This window comes from Embiotoca jacksoni, unplaced genomic scaffold, assembly GCF_022577435.1.
Source record: "Embiotoca jacksoni isolate LCO1_2020_lvr unplaced genomic scaffold, fEmbJac1.0.p SCAF_4, whole genome shotgun sequence".
In the NCBI taxonomy this organism is placed as follows: domain Eukaryota; kingdom Metazoa; phylum Chordata; class Actinopteri; family Embiotocidae; genus Embiotoca; species Embiotoca jacksoni.
In genome coordinates this window covers 6,157,160-6,181,335 of record NW_027185392.1, presented here as the reverse complement: position 1 = coordinate 6,181,335, position 24,176 = coordinate 6,157,160, and the positions used below count along the sequence as shown (strand labels likewise).

Genomic DNA, 24,176 nt, shown 5'->3' with positions numbered 1-24,176 from the left:
GCGGTATATAAAGTAATTAAGATTAGCTACATTTTTACCAACATCAAAGTAATTTACACACAAGACAATCAGCAATTATAATCAGTCAATACATTATTCTAAAATTTGCCAATCTGCATTGTGACTATTTCACTTTTAGTACATAAGGTATATTTTTATAGTTACGTCTTGACCTAAACATTAAAGCCCAGTGCATGTACACAGTGACACAGAAATGTAATATAATAAAATCAGTTGTGTATATTCCTATAATGTCATTACAAAACCTGGCAATCACATCAAGTCAGAGTTGAGCTGTGAGACTATAAATTTGCAAACTGTTATGATATAGTACAGTGAAGGTTGCCAGGTCAGATCTTATTGTCAACCTGCTGTTCAGCTGTTTTTTTTTCTCACATCATAAAACATAGAAGATTTGCAATAACCCTTGAATGTGATGGAGGGCCTTGATGTTATCAAACCAACAGGTTACGATGTTTAGCCATGGAGGAAAAAAAGAAAGGGCAAACACCATCAAACTTATGCATTTGGGGTCTAAAAACTACAAAGATCAGAGTGGATTCTCCTGCAACATGTGTCTTCTGCACTCATTACTGAATGAACTGGCTGTTTCTGGCCTTATTTGTGTGCAAATAGCTTCGGAAAAAGAGTGAGATACAAAGACAGTAATGCATGGTGACATTTTATTTCCAATAAACACATATATTTCTTAAGAATTTAACTTTTCAGCCTTATTTAAAAGGATAGCCAGGGCAGCTATCCAATCAATCACCACATCCCAAGCAAGATAAATTAATTATGTTGATGATGGTTGTCAGAAACCTTTGAGGGCTTAAAGCTTATTGTCAGCACCTGCCGTTTCACATGCATTTAACAGAAAACATGAACTTATGACTGTAGTAGTTTTAGCTTACAAAAATAAAAATCACATAATTTTTTTTATTTTAATAAAAGTAATTTTACTTTATCTTAACCTTTTTGAATTGAAAAGAAGTAAATAAAATAATAATGCATTGCATTACAATAGGGCCTTCGCACCACACGGGGCTGGTCCCCTAACCAGTCAAGAAATACTAATTCCAGATGGATGCAACTGCACTTCATGGGATAGCCAGAAGATGGTGCTCTTTTGTTAGACACAAAAAAACATACCAAATTAACATACTGTATTCTATGCACTGCTGAGGGAGTATTTGGTTTATGGGGATTCAAAGCTATAGTTTAAATAATGTGCACAACAAATTAGATAGAAGCTTAAAAGAAAAGAGCAAAGGTATAATGATAACATTTCAACAATTTAATAACTGTATTTAACATATATCTGAAGCACCAGAAACGTCGCCAATATTTCATGCAGCTTCTCACTGGAACAGTTGGTCCCACATGTTGTTTGCCTTGTAAATGAGGGCGACTCAGAAACCGGCTGCCACTCTTGTAGACACTGTGCGACATACCAGCGACACTGTGTGTGCATGTGTGTGCATATACATTGTCTGACATGAGGGTGCTCACTTTGACAGTTTGCAGTCAGAAACGAACCTGAAAGAGCTCCGCTGTTCCAGCTGCTTTCACCTGTTAGCTATACCGGAAGGACAGAACTAGTAATATAAAGTGCAGCTGCCATTTAGAGAGCATACACAGTAACATGTTTTTACATTAAACAATTTAAGGCGTGAATGGCGAAAATATTTTAAGTGTATTAATTAACCACACGACAAACTCAGACTTTTTACAAAAGTTAAGTTTATAAAGAAATGTTACAGTAAATTAGAACAACACAAAGTCAGTAAACGCCAAATAGGCAGCAGTGTAGTGTGTTTTTGTTTTTTTTCTTCAAGTGTATCAGATTGTCCTCGTTCAGTATTGTCTGAAGCCTGACAACACTTTATTACCCCACCTGGACAAAAGAACTTGAATTGACATTGTTGCTCTGACACATCAACACTTAGAACAAATGTTTTGTGCTTTGATTGAGAAACATTTGAGTCCCATCCTCTCTATGCAAATGTCGAGCAGCACTGAGTCAAAGACAAAATACTGATTTGGATGTATATTAAAAAAGCCTGAGAATGACAAAAACCTGAAATCTGCTTTAAATACAAAGTAAAACTAAAAGCACAATGGAGAAACTTTACATTAACAAAAATGAGATGAGGTTTGAAAACATGTTTCACTTTGGCAAAACGTCAATATGACTTGAATGTTTAACACAGGCACTGAATAGCGTGTATTACCAAAGCATTACCCAAAGTATCACGTACCGAAGAAGGTTTCTTAGTGCAAGTATGCAAATTGGAGGCATGCCATTTCCTACTGTGTTTGCATGAGTGCTTGTTGCTTGTTGAATGTTTGTTTTAGCACTGTGGTCCCTTTTCAGTCAAATATTTCATATCATAAATTACAATTTAACTTCATAATAAAAGCAAGCACAGAAAACATTATTTAAAAAAAAAAAAGTGTAGTATGCAACGTGACAACAACAAAGAAATGTTTCTGTTATGGCATATTGTTGAGTTTTCTTGATTCAATATCATCCAAAATCTGTCAGCTCCTAAGATGTTTGAATTATTATTTTCATTTTTGTATATTTAAAATAAGTGCTAATTATTCAAATGAGAGAACAAAAAAAACTTGCCTTCCTCTCCAAAGAAATATAAAACATTTCCAGGACAAAAAAAGTCCAGCATCATCTTCTTGCATGTTCCATTTGAAAGTCTTTTTAAACTAACATCACCAGATAACCAGGTAAGAATATCATGATATCAGATATCAGCTGTCTCAAGTCTTGAGAGTCATTCATTGTGATTGGGAGGTCAGTTGTTTCAGTTTGTGATTCACCTTTCATCGTGTTTTCTCCTCACGTCCAATTACTTTGCGGATCCAGGTGCTGAAAGCGGAGACTTTGGTGTAGACGCCAGGGGACTGTTGTGTCCTGCAGGCATGACCCCAGGATGTGACCCCATAAGCCACCCAACCCCCACCTGGACGCTCACACACCAGTGGACCTCCACTGTCACCACGGCAACTGTCCACACGCCTTTCGGACTGGATGCTGCCGGCGCAGAGCATGCGGCTCGTGAAGGCACCATGGAAGTGCTGCTGGCAGTGGCGACGGGGAAGTAAGGACAGAGGAGCCTGCTGGAGGGTCTTGGAGTAGGAGCGGCCTGAAAAAGGAGGGAGGTCAGAATAAAAGGTTTGGAAGAGCTTGTGTGGGCATCTGTGATTTCATGTGAAGTGGCTGCAGCCTAAATATATATTTTTTTCTGCTACTATTTATAACATCTGCATTTGGAACGATCTCATGGCTTTGGCACCATGTTTTGTAAACACATTCATGGTTCCCAGAAAAAAATATTCTAATCACAAATGGTAATACTCTGACTTCTATATCACCACCAGCAGACTGACATTTGGGTTTCAGAGTGAAATCCCTGGATAATTATTGGATCGATTGTCATGACATTCAGTACGGATATTCATGGTCCCTTGAGGATGAATTGTAGATGAAACCTTTTTGTGTCATTAGATCAACAATTTATCCAGACACTGGTTTGTGACATAAAACATGCGTAACCATCTGGGTTTAGAGCTAAATAGCAAATGTAAGCATACTGACACTATAAATGAAAAAATATCAAAAGGACAACATTGCTGTCCTTTGGACATTTGTAGATGTCTACATTGTTTCACATGAGTATGACTTGTGCTAGATAAATTGCTTAGTAAAATGCTATAGAAAGCTAAGTAAATACATTTTACTATCCTTGCCAGTATGCAGCAGGATTCACTTGACTGAGTTCCATTCATCACATTCTTATAAAGGGCATTAAAGGTCTTCAATATACAGATGAATCAATTTCAAGGTTTCTGGCCAAGCATAAAAGCAGTTCTCTTTGATTCCACAGAGATTTCCGATCTGTGTCTTTCTTTCTTTTTTAAAAAAAAATCTGGTTTCCTTGCAAGCAGACATCTGCTAGAACCTTAAACAACCGGCAGCGACACAGATTTGATCCATCCTTGTTTTATTCTGTTGCATCGTTGGAACCCACCACCAAGCGAGAGGGAACCACCGCTGAAACCGGAGCCCAGGCCTCTGCCGTGGTGGTTGGTTTTCCCCCCCTGACTCTCTCCAGGACCGCACAGTGTCATTAACTATTCACAGCAGCTTAGGGTGGCATGTATGTGTAAAATCTGCTTACGTGCGTGATAACAGAGCGGCAGATAGCCAAACACAAGCAGCTGTATAAAGCAGACATGTAGCCTTAAGTGAGGCACATGTTTTTGCATAAGCGTGCAATCTGACCTTTTGTAGCCCTTTGTGACTAAGTTGCTATGATCAGTGACATAAGTGTGTAATTCAAAGATCAATAACAGATGTGTGTCTGTGGAGATGGTTAAGAGGATGGACACAAAAGATCAAGTCAAACAAGTGCAAGTTACAAGTAAACGGTTCTACTTTATCTGGCTTTGCAGTTGATCTTCAAAATAATTTTCTCGTATTTTACTTTTGGATCGAGATGGATAGTTGTGCTGTCTTTGAAAAGCGTATAATTGACCTTCGTGCTTGTTTTTTTCCTTCATTACCTCACTGTTCCACGCTACTGCCTTGCTTATTGATTGGTGAGTAGTTTTTGTTTACACTGGAAGACATCTGATTATTTCCAACTGTCCCAGCAATTATTCAAGTTGGTGTTTTTATGGACTCGTGCATTTATGGAACAGTTTTTCCAATTAACAATTTTCATGAAACGCATACATAATGAGAGAATGAGTACAAAGTCAAATAATTCTGAATCTATTAAGTCATAATTTTTAGGTCCTTGATTTAAAAATGTACATATTTTCATAAACTTTGACCTTGAGATGCTAAACATTTATCACTCAAATAGAACTACATTTCAAACCAAATCATTTTTTTTTTTTTGGTTAATTTCATTTTCGAGAAATTATGTTAAGCACTCCACTGAACACACACACAGGCCCGCACGCACGTTCACCTGTGTCACCCCATCCGGTAATGTGACAGTTGCTGGCTTGTTTGAGCACTCTCTCTTTCCTCATGGGCAGACAGGCGGGGAGGACATGACGGCTGAATGACACACACTCTCCCGGCATCTGGCCCACTGCCCCCGGTGACAGACGAACCAAGGCAAGGTCGTAATCGTTGCTATGGGAGTGGTAGCTCGGGTGGAGGACGATTTGATCAACGCCGTACTCCTCTTCGTATTCCTCGGGGACGAGGGAGTGGTAGTCGCCCACTCTGACTTTATACTGCTTGGTACTGTTTCCATACCTATGGGAAGGATTAGACAGAAGCCGTCAGAAACAGAGGGTGTGTTGTATCAGCAATCCCACTGCTGCTACACAAACCTTAAGCTATAATAGTACAAGCTCTGACAGGGGTTACTACCTTAGCAATAGTTTGACTAGAGGTGGCAAAAGTACAAGCACATTACACCGAGCACACAGCTGTGAAAACCTCTGCACTGGTTTCCTGTAGGTTTTAGAACAGATTTCAAAGTTTTAATATAAATGTGTAAGACTTAATAATGTTATTCTCTCAGCAATATCTAGGATACATCAAACCTGACTCTTACGAGCAACGGTGGAGCCTGAGCTCTTCATGCATCGGTCTCATGATTGTTTGCCTAATTACCAAGGGTGAGTCACGTTTGGTAAACTTTGAAACTTGGACAGAGAATAAGTGAAGCCAGGAATGATAACAATAAATCTGTTGCTGTGTCTCACTCATAGCTGCAGTGTTTTTTCTACGGTTTCCATTTCCTTAATCTGAGATGTTTACCCTTTTTGAAGTGTAGTGGAGGAGACAGAGAGAAGAGGAGTCGGGTGAGCCGGGGACAAAGACGGAGGGAAGAGAACGGAGACGAGAGGAGGTACAGAAGGAGGCCTTTCAAATGAGCCAAGTCTCTGTGTCCGATTACATACGGTGGAGAGTTTCCGGAAAGCTGACCTGACCTATGAATGAATGCCACTGAGTTTCTGGCAGAGCAAAGACACTGCTTACTGGCCTTTTAGGTACATAATCATCCAAACACACACACACACACACACACACACACACACACACACACACACACACAGGCACGCATGTTTTGATTTCCAAGAACTCCCTCTGACTACGCAACACTAATAGTGGTAACGGAGTGGTAATATGACTGCTGGGCTCGATCCTGTGCTGAAGGAAAAATCTCAGGTTTTAAATGGACCTTTCACAGATTGCTGTTGTTGCTAAAAGTAGTTAAGTATTTGCTTGTATTAATGTTGACAAGCTGCCAGCTGTACAGAAACAAGATTTAAATAGGTTTAATATGTTGACACCATGTGACCGCTGACCTGAGGTTAATTTTTATGAACCTACTAATGGTAGTGTAAGGAATCCAGTACTGTGATCATGCTATTAATGTTGGATGGTTTTACCTAAATCATTAAATCATTGGTGCTTGCGGGCAAAATCAAACAAGCAGAGGTACCAACTTCTTTTTATCTATTCATGGATTTTCTCTGTAGTGTGTGACTGCATAGGTGTGTTTGTTAGTTTGTCGTTGTGTGTATCTGTGTGCTTGTGTTTGTATCACCCTATTTTGGTTACCGTACATGAAAGGTGACACTGTAAAGCCGGAAGTCCCTGTCTCAGCCAGCGTGCTCTGGCTTGCACGCAGCAAATTACTTTTCTAAGCTGTCACAGCTGAGGCTAACAGGTCGCAGCATTGAAGACTCATGTGTGATCAGGCAGGCGAGAAAAGTACTTTGTAGTGGTGACAATTCTTGTCTAATTACAATGTTTATGATGACCTAAGATTAGGTAAAAAACATCTGCTATAATTTGTCATTTAATATGTTTGGTATTTATGTTTTCCCCTAGTGTTTGAGCATCAAAAAAACATTGTTAGACTATTATATTAAAGAGAGTGTGCGTCAATCATGGGTCCTGAATCAAACTGCAGCAGTCAGGATGGCTCATGACACATAGTTGGCATTTACTATTAAAACAATGCTATTGTTTCCACAGTGACTCTTATTGAAAAATCCTACAACCTGAGGTCAATTAGTAAAACCCATTAGACATGAGAAGTGAAGTCTGAAGCAGTTACCTGGTTATTTATTAATAACCAGGTGGATAAAAGTGTGTGTTAAAGAAAGACAAGTGAGAAAGAATCGCGGTGTCTCTGCTGGTGGAGCGCCTAAATGCTCCGTCTTGCACCTGGGAAGGGTGAGCCTGTGACTGAAGGTTCTCCCCATCTGGCACAGCTCATCATAAAAAATAACCTACTATTAAGTCAGAGTGAAATTCTTCATTTCAATCTGTGTTTACACCAGTGATCAGCCAATTACCCATGAATCACTTCCAGAAATCGTGATTGCTGTATCCCAAGTGGTCTTAATTAGCAGCACAGAACTCCTGAGTGTCGTTTTAATAACGTATGGCAGCTTCACGTTGCAGAGTAGAGATTTGTGTTTAAAGAGTATACCATTGATGGTGGAAGCGTCCTGGGAATGGCTCCTGAAATGGCACTGGAAAAGATTTAGTGAATGACTTCCTTTCTTTAATGTGGAAACATTAGGATTTATAGTAGTGGAGCCTCTGAGGACTGTAAGCATGTAAGGTTTTCTTACCAAGCCCAAGCATTCAAACTGAAATCTGGTAATAATACAAAATGATATTATCTGTAAAATAGTGTACTGACAAATGTACATTAACTATATAAACATTAAATGCAGATTTAATGGTTGGTGTACTCACAACTATCAACTGTATGCATTGAGTGATAGATTTTAAGTTGATGGCACTATGTAGAAGCTCCAGACCAGATGAAGCTGAGATGAAGTAATTATCTTGGTAACCTACACCACAACCACAGCCAAACCACCTGATTAATCTTCCCATTGTTGAGGTTCCCAGGCCTCTGTCCAACTTGAATGTATTGTACATGCACACAAATTGTGTAGCCGAGTTTAAGTTGAGTTCAAACTTTAAACAAAAGCATCAATTTAATGCTAAATATCTTTAAATCTGAGGAAACAGCCAGAGAGAAATGTCTGCATAAGCACACACTTACGTTTACATGAATATACAATGTAAATGCAATGAAAAAAAATAGTTGTGTTTGTCTATGAGTGGATGTGTGTTTTCTACCTTTTGAAGCAGTGTGCTGAGGTGAGGACCCAGCATGTGTCAATGAGAGTTGCTCCACACACCAACCTCCCGTCTCCCCGAGATCCTCGCAGACGAATTGCAGCCTGCCACGGCCAGCCACCCCTATAAACACCCACACCGACAACACACACACACACACACACACACACAAACACACACACACACACACACACACACACACACACACACACACACACACACACACACACACACACACACACACACACACACACACAAGCAATTCTAAAAGTGCACAGATATAAGCAAATACAATCCATATTTCTCCATTTTAACAAGAGCAAAGTGGGTCCTATTTAGAGAATACTAAAAAATGACACTGAATTACATTTTACCATGTCAAAAAGTCAGCACACTTGATTCATAGAAACAGAAACAGTTAGCAAACATACCAACTTCCAAATAGGTTTTTTTGGGGGAGGATAGGAAACATTAATGTGTTGTAAACATGCAGCATATCCTCTAAACATTCACACACGTAAAATATACAGTAAGAAATACATTAATGAGATTCACATCTACAAATCTACACATGGAGTTGCCTTCTTTTTCTGTCTCTCTCTATCAAACACACGCAAACAGAGACAGGAAGTCCCAATAACATGTTTTTTTAGTCTAAATCAAAAGACTTTTCTGTGTTGGCGAAGAACACTTCTTTCTTTTAATATAGTGTGAAACAATCCAGATGACACACTCACATTTAAACCTCACATTCCTACGTGTATTTCACACATACTTACCTGCATGCTTTTACTTATCCACATATAGTGTATCCTCATGTTTGTCTGTTCACACAATGGGAGATTTCTTTGCCTGCAGCCTCAGTTCGGCTGCTTTCCATCTCAGGCTTGTTGACTTGAAAATGTGGCCATCATTCTTTATTCTATATATCCCTGGCAGACTTTCTCTATGCTGCTATTAATCCCCCCTGTCTCGCCCAGCTTACCTCAGAGAGTTTTCTCCTCCTATGATTCGACGCTGGCGAGTGTGTATGAGCCGCAGACCGCAAATTGAGTTGACAGGATCTGACAGAGACAAAAGAGGAACCGTTGGTTGTGTGTATATGAGAGTGTGTGGGAGGGTGATGATTGCTAAACCATACACTTTAGCTCAGATGTTAAACATTTAGACTGGTCAAAAACATAATAAAGTTTGATATTCATCTTTTAATACCACATATGAAGAAGAAATAAATACAAAAATAAATAAATGAGAGATCATTTTTAAAGTCTGTGTGTGGGAGTGATGTTCAAACACTGAGGAGGAAAAACACCCTCCTGCACACTTGGTCTTTCAACAGTATGTGCATGTGAGAAATGGTAGCAGCAGCACATGTGCAGGTAATAGATAGCCTTGTTTGAGTCTGATGTGTGACAGACAGGGTGAAGCAATAACACAGCTCTCTCCATCCTAACATCTGGATATACACACTCACACAAGTCCCACACTTCCTTACTTTTCTTCACTCATTTGTTTCTCATTAGTTTTTTAGTGCATACAACAAAATGGAAGTGTTTGCTAAACATGTTATAGCTTCTATAATGCTCCATATAAATCATAGAGGCTCTATTTATTTTAAGAGCAACATCAAGACAAAAACAGTCCTCACTAATTGGCTGACCTTTGACGTCTTTGTAGCTTGGCTGTGATTCACCATAGTCACAGATGACCCCAGCGTCCTCACTGTGGCGACAGTTGTGAGTGCCGGGCACCTGTTTGATACAGTCGGCTAGCGAACGCTCCTCGCCGCTGCACTTCACATTGTCCACGTGGATGGGCCCCGTCCCTTCCCCAAAGTACGCCATCACGCGGGCCTTTGCAATGCCACTGTAGAGGGTAGACACACATTTTATTGCCGTTGCTTTTTCAATTACACAAAGCAAACAACAACAAAAAAAAACTGTGGGAACTGTCAAAACGATTAAACATAGGAAGGCTGGAAATCAAATGCAGAGATATGTAAGTAAAGTCTATTTTTTCTTTTACTTTTCAAAACAGAAGTACTTAACGTTAAAATAATTCTCTAAAAAAGCAAAACATTAGTTAAGAAAACCAAGGGGAATATATTGTATGCATAAAGCTCTTTGAAAAGATTCAGTTGAATTGGCTGATCTAACTGTGAAAGATAAAGACAAAACTTCCACAGTTTTGAGGTAAAGACAGCAAATGCTCGGTCTCCTTTCATTTTAAAGTCCTGGCACCATCCGGTAGATGCAGTTCAGCCGGTTTGATAGACATTAAATTACATCATGGATACAGACATTTAAAAATGTACTTTTGGGCCTCTGCTACAGCCAGAAAGGCAATAAAAATGTATATTGAATTCTGAACTCATCTGGCAGCCAGTGGAGGGAGGCCAACAGTGAAGCAATGTGTTTCCTCCACTTTGTTTTTTCTAGAAGACGAGCTGCAGCTTGTTGAACCCTTTGCTGATGAGCCACAGCTTCTGTGAGTATTTGAAATGTATCAATATCTGTTGTCTAACAGTTTAATGAAATTTTCAATACGTAGTATGTGTAGGTTCGATTTAATTCTATATTTCATGCTTCATTGGGCTCTATAACTTCTTTGGTGAGGTGAATAGAGCTGTTTTGCACTTTTAAAATTGTGTAATTCTATATATCTTAGTCATAAATGAAGACTTGAATGATTTGGTGCTACATCTCTCTCTCTGTATGTGAGTGTATAAGCCCAGGCGGTGATGACATTCAGATGTTATGGTTTGACATTCTCAGGCTGTGATGCAAACCAGGTCATACAATTTCTACAATCTGATAACAACAGTATTTGTATCATTATCTGACCTGTGACTTTAATTAGCCAACAGTTAACACACACAAGTCTATAGGGTGTGCTTGCGTACGTGTAGGCTGCAACTGTGATTTTAATTAAGATTGATAGTTCACTGAAAGACAAGGTCTTATGTTGCATCCCTGGAGTTAGGTGGGTGACACGTCTTGCATCCCCCGTCATCCATCGGGAATCTTATGTCTCTTTCCTGAGACATCTAGTGTGGTATCCGTGTTTCAATTGCTCCCCGAGCAGTACTTAGCATGCAGAGGGTGAACCTCCGAGTCGCTTGGAGCAATGCCGAGAGACTGACATCAGTCTGCTTGGTGTGTTTCTGTAGCAACACAGTTAAAAATCTGCTTTGGATACTAACTGCTCGAGTTAGAAAAGGGAGCCACGTGTTTGCACATAATTTTTCATGTGCTGCCCGTTGACCATTAATATTCTTTGAATTCATTTTTGATACCCATTTTCCAAAAGATATCTTTGTCAGTGCATCAGTTCAAAATATTGTGAGGGAAAACATTTAAATAGTCGGTTGAGGAGCTGCAGACACAAGTGCTTTTTGGACAAACTTCCAACAACTTTAAACTAAGAAAACTCTTTTACTGTGTCATTTCTGTAACACAGAGACACAACTATGCAAACATTAGAGGCTCTGACAACAGACAGCTCTTGGTGCAGCAAGCAACAAATTACTGGCAGCGGACAGAAAACGTTCTAGTCAGGTGCATTAATGTTGTCGTATATGGAATGAGAACTTTAATTAATGTTCCAGTAGTTCCCTGAAGTTGTAGTAGAAAGCAGTAGTAAGATTCAAAATTATGTAGTTTGGCTTCATTCAGCATTTATTTATATCCCAGTGATGTTTTTTTTGCCATGCTAGCCATTTCATATTTCTGTGTGAGTGTGAGTGTGTTTGTGTGTGAGTAATAGTTCAGTCTCATGTTGGGCCATCTTCAGAATGACTCTGGCTCAAACTGTTGACTTTGAATCTAATCTGTATGAAAGTGTGTGTGTCTGTTGATGTTATATTGTCACCACCAGAGCAGCCTCTCGCCCGTAGGGACCTGCTATGTATGTAATGACCTCTCACCACACCCAGTGAGACACAGTGATGATCCAAACATGTTTTTTACATGTCTCTAACACGCTTCCTGTGACTCTCTCATACTTATGCACTCCAGATGTGGTTTTCATCTACACACAGATGTGTCACAGAAGATTGGGTGGCTATGGGATGACAATCCTTCGCTGAGGAGATGAGAGAGAAAATGAAGACAGTTTGTTTTGGGAGAGTTTTCCCTTGCCATCCCTTTGTCATTGTTCTGAAAAAAATAGAAAGTGTCTCAGAAGGAAGAGATGATGGGACACAAGTTGTCTGCTGTGCCTCAACATACAGTATCTGTCACGGCACAATTGGCCTGCCTTTGAATCTGGTTATTATCTTGGCTATACGAAATGGTACAGATAAAATTGTTAATAAAAGCAGTTGGCAGCACATCAGGACCATAACAAGTGTTTAAAACTGTGAGTAAACAATTTTAAAAGATGAATTCATTAAATGTAATAACTTCAAATGTTTCAAAAGCACAATATGTTTTTTCCATTGTAGATTAGCCTGAAAACTGGAGAACCGTGTGATGAAGTGTGAAGTGGAAACAGATCGATTGAGAGATGGAGAGATGAAAGACAGACTGAGAAACTGGGCGTGAGCATAAGACAGATGCTAAGTCTAAGAAGTGGTGATGGATTTTGCAAACAGAGTAGGCAGCCTGTTTTCACTTAAGTGAGCATAATGTACAGAGTGATCCCATTGCCATGGCACAACTGACAACTGAGCTGAGACAGTAGGAGTTAAAGAAAGAAGTGTCAGATAGGAGAAACAAAAGTGTCCTGATGGACATGCAACTACACATTTACTGTATACATTTCATGCATCTCGGTCAGCTTGGATAGATGTCCTGTTGAAAGGATCAGGTGCAACACAGCCCAGAGAAATTTTGTCGCAGCCTGTAATCTGATATTTTTTTCAGAAGATATAAATGCACTAGGGCTGAAATGATTATTCGATTCATCATTAAGTAGATCAAGAGAGCATTGCACACTATTAATAATTTCAGTCATTCTTGAAGCCCAAACACCCCAAAAACATTGGTGCCACTTTCTCAAGGGCAATATTTTCACCCTGTGTGGTAAACTGAATAACTTTGGATTGTTGCCGTTTTCGACTGACTGCCATTTTTCACTATTTTCTGACATTTTGGCTAACCAAAAGAGACATAATCATCACATTAATCAGTGCCGAAAATAATCAGTAGTTGCAAAATGTCCTGAAATGCAGTTGCAGCTAATCTTTACTCATTCCATTCATATCTAGCTCTTCATCATCAGTAGGTGTGTGTGGAACAGTTTTGTCTGCACATGTGGTAAGCAAAACATCTTGTGTGTGCGTCATGGCTTCTGTAATCGGTTGTTTTCAACCTGTTACCTAGTAAGCTTACAAAGAGTTAGTCACACACACATGTATTTCCATACATATGTACATACCTGTAGCCCAGCTGCCTGCACACCACCTCAGCATCATGATCAGTCCATCCATCATCACAGACTGTCCCCCACTGACTGGACAGATAGAGCTCAACACGGCCTTCCCTGGGGCTCTCTCCTCCCACGAGCCTCACTGGCACACCTGAAGAACACACACACACACACACACACACACACACACACACACACACACACACACACACACACACACACACACACACACACACACACACACACACACACACACACTTTAGACTGACAATACACAGACTTCCTTGCTGGCAAAGTCTAGACATGCTCAAAGAACGACACACACATTCCCTAACAAACCGGATCCTGTGGGCTAACATAGTGAATGGAGGCATGTGCATGCATGCGCTCTACAAACAAAGTAGCTGGAACACCTGTCTGTTTTCTTGCCAAGACCACCTCACCTCCTTTGTGTGCGCGTGCGTGCATGTGTGTGTGTGTGTGTGTGTGTGTGTGTGTGTGTGTGTGAGTCCAGAAGGGGAAACTCTTTAGCTCCAGTCACTCTGTAAAAAGAGTATTTTTTTTTCATTTGGCTCTCTGCTGTTCACACACACTCTCTCTTGTTCTGTCTCTCTCTCAAACTCTGTTCACTCACACTGTTAATCAAATCAGTGAGCTTTACGTTGAAACAATCTATCATTTGCCTGCACACAGATGCCCAGACATACACACACTGATCTCATTTAAGTGAATGCTAATGTCTTTTCCATGTGTTGACAGTTTCAGGATCAGTTTACACTCTCGCCAAGTGTCAGGTCAATCAAAATTTTTGTTTGCCATTGAATCTACTTAAGGTCCTAAAGACAGAAAGAGGTCATGAAAATGTTTCCTAATTTTAAACACATCATTTTAAAACTATCATATACCCTGCATGTTCTTTCCACAATCATGTAATAGCCAGGAATTCTATAAAAACGTCAGCATTACATTTATTTTTGGTGGCTGTATTAGTTTGAATAACAGTTCCTACTCCATTTTGTGAATTTTTGTGACATAAGAGTTGTAGGAGACAACATTAAGATAGGGAGGGAGTTAATTGGGGGAATGTTTAGTTGTGGTTGGCTGTTGAGGAAATGCTCAGATCCTCTTGCTTAGAAACACAAACAGTTTTTCTCTTGTAACACACACACACACACACACACACACACACACACAACACACACACACACACACACACACACACACACGCAGCAACTAAGTACCTAAAACTTAAACTTAGCCTGGCCTGAATTTCATTCTCACCTTAAACTTAAAAGTCTTAACCCTCAAAAAGCAGTTTGAAGGCATGAGAAAGTGACGACCAGCCAAAATGTCCTCACTTTGTCAAAATGTCCTGTCTACATGTTTAAAACAAAAACGGTTCCTCTCAAAGATAGTTGTACAAGTACACACACGCACACACACAGTTGTGTCTCCATCCCTTCAGAGGACATTACAATAATTTACATTAATTTCCCAAATCATTACCGTTACCTACAACTGTAGGTGTTCTTAACTTTAATGGTTTATGTTATGACGTCTTGCTTTTTGCCCCTGAAGTGAAAAAATGTATGACTGCGTAAACAGCTTTATGTGCCCACAGCAATACAAGTATACACACACACACACACACACACACACACACACACACACACACACACACACACACACACACACACACACACACACACTGACAGACATTTCATTACTGCTCTGATGCAGCCATAATGTGATGATCTCTCACAATAGAGAGTGAAAGTGGAGGGGAGACAGTTCAAAGCGCTGCTTAGTTTATCTGCGTCTTTTCCTTTTCCAAAAACAACACAGAAGGATCTGCCTGTGGCGCACTGAGGGGGGAGGAGGGATTTGCACACACACATAAACACTCACAAACAAACACACACACACACACACACACACACACACACACACACACACACACACACACACACACATGCTATGTGGTAATGACATGATTCTTTTGAGGGGTGTTGTGATTGTCCCTCGGCTCGTGCCAAACAACATAAGTCTACTAAACCCACCAGATGAAACAGCCATTTCAGTCTTTATGTCCTCCCTGCTCAGTCATATGCTACCCACTTATCACCGCTTTGGATATAAAAACCACATGGTATCACTTCTGTGACATTGACCAGACTTACCAGGGTCATATGTGTGATATACAACATCAAGACAGATGGCAGAGAATTGAACATTAATGCTGTGAGATCTGAGCCACTACTCTGCTTCATCCATCTCTGTCCGTATATGTCTTTATTGGTGTATGTAGGAATTGAGTTGATTAATGGTGTAACCATTCAGCCCTTCCTCAATGTTTCACCAAGTTCCAACACTGCTGAGCCTGTATGTCTCTCCTTATGAAGAGGGTAAGAAGTGCAGTTTTACAGTAACACTGATCCTGTATTGTGTGGCAATACTGTTTGTACCTATTGGTATCTGGTGGTTTGCAGTCAGGACTTACTTAAGGCAAAGGTTTGCAGTGGGTTTGTGATGACTTTACAAGCAGTCCGGTTAATAGGAATGAACAGGCCAACTGACAGCTGTGGGTATTAGAGTTAGCATGGTTTATATCATCCTGTCTATCTCATGGAGAATGTTGGCTTTCCTTTTCTATGTAATATGAGATCTAATTGACTGCAGGTTGAGTTTGTCAGAAATCTGAGACACTTACAGATTAAGTTCCACTACTCTTACCTGGTTTAATAAACTGAGGGGAAATTACATAGATTCTTTCATCATTTTGTTTCCTGATGGAAAATCCTAATAGTTTTTGTCTCCTACTCAGCCTCAAAGGAACCACCAGATGATCTCAGTGTGAATATGGAGTCAGAAGGTCAGTAGTAGTTTGGGGTTAAACTCATGTGAGCTATAAAATTGATTTAAATCCACATTAATGTCAACTCCACATTCCACTGTACCCAGTTTAAAGATGTTAAAATATGCCTATTCAGTTGGCGAAACTGAAATATCAAAGAAACTGTGCAGTGGTATCCTTAAATAATTAAAAGCATTAAAGTGAGGATTACTGTACATTGTCTCAAACAGGAATATCCTGTTGAGCATTTCACTAATCCAGTTGAACATTGCAATAATCCAGATTAAAAGGATTAAATCTTGTCATTTGATATTAGTGCAGGGAATAGGATTAAATTACTGATTTGTGTTGATGTTGCCATTAAAAATAACCCTCAAAGTGAGGTGTATTATTGATTATATTGGATGACACTCAACCAAAATGAGGGGGGATTCACAGACATAAAAACTGTCAATTTTCAGCATGCAGATTGAGGTTTCTAGAATCCAAACAGAACCATATCTCAATGTATCTACCTATGAATGAAAACCATTTTTAAGCATGTGTTTATTAAAAGGGGAAGAAAAAAAAAAAAGGTTGACTAAATGCTGGGAACCTCATAATTCAAATGAGATGATTTATATTCAGAGCAGGCAACACAAAATATAGATATGGCTGAGACCAATTGAAGACAATACAGATGCCCACTCAATGTTCAAGATGCTGAAAGGCAAATCATTAAAAATATCAAAAGCCTTAATACTGTATGAATCAAATGCAAAAGAAAGAACCGCCATTGCCAAGGAAAATACCTGGATCACAACCAGTCTTCCAAAAACACAGGCCAAAGGGAGCTGGAGATTAACCACACAGTCACACAAATCCAATAACAGTGACATCTACATCTTTATACAGTATAATATCTCATCACATAGAAAACCATGCACAAAACCTTCCTTGGCCATTCTGTTTTCCACACTGCTTTCTCTAACCTTGTAAGTAGATCTTACAGTAAGATAAGATATTGTCTTACTAGTTGGAAGACTCTCTCCACTGCGCTCAGGGTTGCATGCGATGTTAACATCTTCATGGTGTGTGCAGTCATGGCGGAGCCACTCCCTCCTGTTGCACAGCAACAGGCTCGGTTCTTTCCCTGTGCAGCTCACATCATCCAGAAGAATCGGACCTGACCCCACCCCGAAGCGTGGGACTGGGCTGATGTCAAGTCCTTCAGAAAGGAGAGTCTCACCTAACCTGCAAGGCAGACATGTAGACACACATCCACATTTTCTACTCCATAAAAGAGTAATAAAAGTGCATGTGAATGTGCATGTGTATGAATACGCATTACCTGTAACCAAGCTGTCGACACACCACTTGTGTGTTGGAGTCTGTCCAGCCATCATCACACACCGTCCCCCACTGACCACGGTAGAAAATTTCTAAACGTCCCTCATGGCTGCCTACACCCCCGACCAACCTGGTAGAACCATCTGTGGAGAAACAGAAAGACAGAGAGAGAGAGTCAGCAATGTCCTTTTTTTATAAGGAAACATTTGAAAGCATATATTTTTTCATTCTTTCATTCAAATACGGATCATTTTAGGGCCTTGCACATTTTAAATCATTATAATTTATCACAATACAGCAACAAACATGAAAGCAAAACACAGCTGCAAATTGAAGACACTGCAGTAAATTCTGATGGCAGTAATGACAAAAAAAAGCTCAGGAGAATCCTGTTTAGTTTACATAGCCAGGGCTCAGTCCTTAAGATTTCTGTCCTCATGCATTGGTCGCTTGGCAACACATCCAATTCTTACTCCTCTCAAACAATGTTTTCTCAGGCTGAGCATTGGTCAAGCTCTGTATATTCAGGTCTGGTCATCATAAAGTCTTCTAAAAGCTAATATGGGAAAGGGAAGGTTTTCACCCTGCACCCTCCTCATGACGGCCTTCTATTTGATTTAGACTCTTCAAACCAATCTGCCAAACCTTTCCCAAATATTCTGACCTGTGAGAGCAGGAAAAGCAAACATGTAAACAGTGACCATTTCAATTCCAGGATTCCAGAGAGCTAGAGTGCACAACAGGAGACTTCATCACACATCGAAAAATGTAAATGCAATGCAACCATTGTTCATTTTATCAGTTACCTGTGTTAGATGAGTCAAAATGTCTGTGATAAGAAATATATTTTGTCTTGAACAACAGTTGTCAGGGTAATGGGTTCATGCTAACCTTTCTATGCACAATGGTAAGGTGTATATATCTTGATGTGCAACATACCTATGTGCATTCTGCTTGCATGTCTAAGATAGTACTATGGATTACATTGTACTTGTGACACCTGCCAGCCTACCTGTAAGAGGGCTGCAGGACACTCCTGCATCCTCAGAGTGCAGACAGTTGTGTTCTCCCCAAGCGCTTTTAGGACACTGCTCCAGAGTGAGCTCATTTCCTGTGCAACGTACCTCATCTAACCACACACGGCCTGAACCCTTGCCAAAATGTGCCTGGTTCCATGCCCTTGCAACACCACTACAAAGGAAAGAGAAGAATATAATATTTGCTCTGTATTAATAATGGAGGCAATGGAAAACAGATGTACTGACTGGTCATGACATACAAAGTATAGGGTAGAGGATACTGTATTTGTTTAATTGGGAAATTATATTGATTGTATGGAATAAACTTACTGTATTTCAATTTAATTATAGCGAAGCTGCTTGTCACGTACATTCTTGCAAACATAAACATTGCAGCACATTGGCTAAGAGTGTGGTGTTGTTAAATATGCATATCTCTGTGGCACTAGAATTCATGCAGGAACAATGAGCCTGATTCACTATTTGACCCCCAGATGTTCTTTACTGCTCACTCCTCTCTCTGTGTGTCCAAATGGAAAGAATACTTGTCATACTTTCGGAGACAGAGGGAGAGAAAGAAGGCTGGACACCCACAATAACTCATCTCAGCTTCCCTCACTTTCTGTCACACTTTTTCCTCACTTTCTCAGGTTCACAATGTATTTCCTTAATGCTAATTTTCAGTTTGAATTCATTTGAATGTGAATATTAATATCTGTGTGTGTGTGTGTGTGTGTGTGTGTGTGTGTGTGTGAGAGAGAGAGAGAGAGAGAGACACACACACAGAGAGACAGAGAGTGTTTGTGTGTGTGTGTGTGTGTGTGTGTGTGTGTGTGTGTGTGTGTGTGTGTGTGTGTGTGTGTGTGTGTGTGTGTGTGTGTAGGTGGGGGGTGCCCCTTCACCTAAGCCCCAGCTGTCGACAGACCACCTCTGCATCACTGTCGTCCCATTGGTCATCACATATGGAACCCCACTGTCCTGCATGGAACACTTCTACTGTGCCCTGTGACCCAGATCGACCTCCCACCAGCCTTATCGGGAGAGTAACGACTGCTGAAGAGAACACAAGCATAAATACACACAATTACACACAGTCTGCTTTAATAATCTTTGCAGGCCCACACACGGTGAAAGGACTTGTTTCATTTTAAAGTATACTGGATATTTAGGGCAATTCTAAAGATAAGTAGGTGTTGTAGAACTGTAGGGGATTTTCAGATTTACCAGATGTCATGTTAATTACGCAAACTTCTATCCATCTATCTCTGAACCCATAATTCCCCATAAGGCGGGTCCACCTTGCTGTTGGCTGCAGGTAACAGCTGCAGCCAGTGAACACTCCTCTCCATTCCAGGTAGTCTTGGTACATTGGAGCAGGTCTGCCTCCTCTCCCTGGCAACGGACCGCGATCCAATGGACTTTTGCAATCCCCGGACGAAACAGGGGAACTGCACGAGCCTGGCCTGAGATCCTGATAGGGGATCAATAAGAGAACAAGTTAATATTCTAATCCATCCATCCATCCATCCATCATCTTCTGCTTATCCAGCAAGCTGACCCAGACTTCCCTCTCCCCCGCAACATTTTCCTGCTCATACTGGGGGATCCCAAGGCGTTCCCAGGCCAGCCGGGAGATATAATCCCTCCAGCATGTCCTGGGTCTTCCCCGGGGTCTCCTGCCAATTGGGCGTGCCCGGAAAACCTCCAGTAATCAGAAACCCTTTTTTAAACCCCAAAATTGACATGAAACTCAATCTCACCTAAGAACAGCTGCTAAAAAAGTTATTAAATTCTGAATTACAGTTGCTTGGTAATAATTTTTTAGAGCAAAAAGTAAAACATCTGTTTTAACCAGGTAACAGCCACCTTGAGCTATCTGTATGTCCATAGTCTGCATTTTCATGCACAATGCAGTCAGAAGTTTTACACCCAACATCTTTCAATAACCGTCCATGTGAAAGTCATCAACCATGATTCCAGCTGACACATGGCTGACATTTGCCCTTTTTCCTTTCTGCTGTGTGACTGCTGTGTGAATATGCACATGCTGACATGAATGCACGCAGGCGTGCGTTCATGTCAGCCTGTGTGCCAGCGCTGGTTTTAGCGACAACAAGTGTAATATATGCACAGACTGTCTCTGTTCTCCAGGGAAAGCATGACGCTTTGTCAACTGACTACACCCCATCTTATGAGCACTTTTGATTTGTCTAATCAGCCTACAGGCTCCCTCGAGAGCTTTTCTAGCATTATAGCATCTCATAGTCAAGACCACAGGACAGAGTTGCATGCCTGTGTGTGAAACACAAATGGACAGACAGTGAGACGGAGAGCACAAGTAACAACGTAAATAGCTGAGCACTAAAGGTATTAAAATACCTTTGGGGACTGGAGGGTTGGTATGCAAGGGTCACCCAAGAAAAGTACAAAGACTATAAAGAGAAAAGAAGAGCGTGCCTGCATGTGTGAAGTGTTGTGAACTTCTATGACATTCCCACCAATTTTCCATTGCACTGTACCATCTGTCAGACCTCTGTAAGCAGCTTGGGGTTGTGAATTTATATGGCAGATGGTGATTGTACTTGCACCTGTGTCTGAGTATGTATGTGAGAGGGAGAGGCAAAAGGAGAGCAGTAAACAGTGCACATCTGAGTGCATGTATATGCATGTGTGCTGTCTCACCCTTTGCCCAGCTGTCTGCAAACCACTGCAGCATCTTCATCCCCCCACTCATCGCTGCACACGGACCCCCACATTCCTCCCAGGTACACCTCCACCCTGCCGTCGAGCTTGGAGCGGCCTCCTTGCAGACGCACTGCGCCTGGGGTTGGAAAACAGTGGATGTATAACAATACAGGATGAGCAAAATATAATACGAGACAAAAGATGTATTGGAAAATATCCAAACAAATATAAAAACCGAGTAAAATAAAAGAAGCAGATTTGGTTGCAGGAGATAAAAAAAAAAAAAAAAAAAAGACAGATTGCATTTGAACCTGTGAAGACACATTTACCATTGTTTTAAAACCAATAAATCTGTCTAGATTGAAATGAATGTTTCACTTCAGTTCATGACATCCATAAACGTGTTTTATGTGTGTTTTGCCACATCACAACTGTTGTACAAAAAAAGGGCGAAACAAAATAGTACATAAAGTATGATAAACATGTGCTTGACTATTTGACTTTTTTTTAAATTGTTGCAGCATTTCACATTCATCTGTTCCCATATCATTTTTGCTCCACAGAATAAAAGAGCTTTCCCCCTGTAAGGCCCCACACTTCAGTGAAAACCACTCCAGCCTACTGTTGATTTAATACTTTGATCCAAATCTTGACAGGATTTAGTCCTGAGTGTTTCTATTTCATAAACCTTGTTCAGCATGTAAGTTTTTACAGGATAGACATACAGCATTTACAGTGTGTCTGGTGCATGTTGTTTATTGCTGGAGTAACCTGATTACTACATTAGTGCATGTCCATGCTGACAAACACATACCATAAATCTGTGCAGGTGGATGTCTGCCTCATACTGCTATCAGCATATATGAAACCCTCCCAGTCAGTAGCTTTTCCCAAAAGCTATAACGACAGAACACACAGTCTCTACACATCACCTACTCGAACATAATTATTCCAATATCTTTAAGAAATGAATTCATTTATATGAATTAATTGTATCAATTACCTTATCCACACTGTGCTGACACACACCACTACTAAAAATACCAGAGTGCCCGTCCGGTGCCAGATGGAAATCACACACTCTATTCCTTTCACCACTCTCTCTCACATCTCATTTCCACTTTCATTAATCCAAAGATGAAAGGCTTACTTTGTCTCAGGTTTTCATTTTACTTCCTCATTTTATGACACATGACTACAATTTATCCCAACCTCCAGACTGTGTTCAAATAATTTGAGCAAATCCCACTCATTATTGCTCAAATCATTTTAAACTTGCCACCACACAGTCACACCTGGGAAACTGAAGGTGTGTCCCTTTTAATTGCTTCAGGATGGACACTGAGTTGAACACATCTGGAGATGCAGTAGCTTATATTATTGTTGCACAGCACTGCACAAACCTCTTTAGATTCCTCTGCTCCTCATCTGCCCAAATAGAAAATAATATTGCATGTAGCCTGCAGAGATTTATAGCCTGCATTGACTTTAAATTATTCCGTTCATTTGGGGATTTCAAGTGCTGTTTCTGTTTGTATTATTTTTCCCCCCCATATTCTACAGATTTGAGATTTAGGATGCTGTAAAGTACAGAGTATCTGCTGGTCAATAGGCCTGCATGTTTACCCATCTCTCTGTTTACCTTGTTTACAGTCGCAGTACCCCCAGTCTACTCTGCCTCTGTGGTTCCTGAAAAAGCACCAGGGTCGGATCCTGCCGTCCGGGTTGCGGCAGTGATTGTGCTCTCCTATTCCTTTGCCCGGGTAGCGCTCCTTGAAGCCGGCCACTTCGGTCCAGTTCATGCACCGGGCGCTGGACTCGGTGACGTCTATCGCTCCCCGGTAGAATCCGTCCTTCCCGCGGCTCCGGACGCACTCGGTGAACGGCAGGATGAATGAAGGGACGCTGCTGGAATAACAGGAGCCGCAGATCGCAGCCAAAAGTGCGGCTGTTAAAGCAAGAAATAAATTCATGTTGGGTTTATGACTGTGAGCAGTTGATAGCAGCAGAAATGTCAGTAGCGTCTATTGGCTGACGGTTTCCAGTCAGCCTCATTGCCCGGCCGTGGGACGGCAGTGAGACGAGGAACGACGCGGATCGATGAAACTCCTGTTTTGCGTGGGCTGATGGGCAGGAAGCCCTCCAACGAAATCTCACTACCATTGATCCGAGTAGCCTAATTTCCCGCTTTATTGCGATTTTATACCATTTAACATTTCCATTATGTGGTGATTTTATAGCATTCAGTGGGAGGGGGGCGGGGGGGGGGGGGTCTGTATACAGCCTACATTTACAATTTTGACAGAGCCTACTACTTCACTGGGGTTAGATCTCTTTTATGTCACTTTATCGCCTTCTACCTTACAGCTCAGCCATAACTATTTATATGACATTGTGCAGAGCCTATAGGCCTATGCTTATTAATATTTACCATATACAGATTTTAATAATGGCCCCACAGTCCCTAACTTAAAAAAAATGAACGCTATATAGCATTGTTAAACGAGGTATTCTGCAGGATAATTACGTTTACTTTTTGTAGGATAACAGCAAACCTCAACTACTTTAAAGACCCAACATTTTGAATTCAGGGCATTTATTTGCATTGTCAGACTGCACTAGGCTGCTTCTTGGATCTTTCATCTCACCAAATCTCCAGTGTTCACGTCCAAATTTTAAAACATTTCCTGTTGTTGAGATAATAAGCTATGACCATGGGCAAAACTCTGGGCCCTTATAGCGCAGAACCCTTTGATGCGTTGCG

At 40.7% G+C, this 24,176-nt stretch overlaps 1 protein-coding gene across 3 annotated transcripts; it reads right to left on the bottom strand.

Annotated features, from left to right (window-relative positions):
• Positions 1 to 1,723: 1,723 nt before the first annotated feature.
• prss12 (serine protease 12) lies at positions 1,724 to 23,563 on the bottom strand. Of its 3 annotated transcripts, none has more exons than XM_069167589.1 (13): positions 23,055 to 23,563; positions 21,410 to 21,548; positions 20,026 to 20,198; positions 19,630 to 19,780; positions 18,721 to 18,899; positions 17,710 to 17,851; positions 17,392 to 17,612; positions 13,535 to 13,676; positions 9,816 to 10,021; positions 9,141 to 9,219; positions 8,156 to 8,278; positions 4,992 to 5,293; positions 1,724 to 3,164 (listed from the first exon to the last, which is right to left on the bottom strand). In XM_069167589.1, exons 1-13 carry the CDS (start codon positions 23,383 to 23,385, stop codon positions 2,842 to 2,844), a joined length of 2,511 nt encoding a protein of 836 aa, XP_069023690.1. In that variant the 5' UTR covers positions 23,386 to 23,563; the 3' UTR covers positions 1,724 to 2,841. The 3 variants fall into 3 exon arrangements, with proteins under 3 accessions (XP_069023690.1, XP_069023691.1, XP_069023692.1); XM_069167590.1 differs by having other exon boundaries at positions 19,630 to 19,777; XM_069167591.1 differs by having other exon boundaries at positions 4,998 to 5,293; positions 23,055 to 23,561.
• Positions 23,564 to 24,176: the final 613 nt, after the last annotated feature.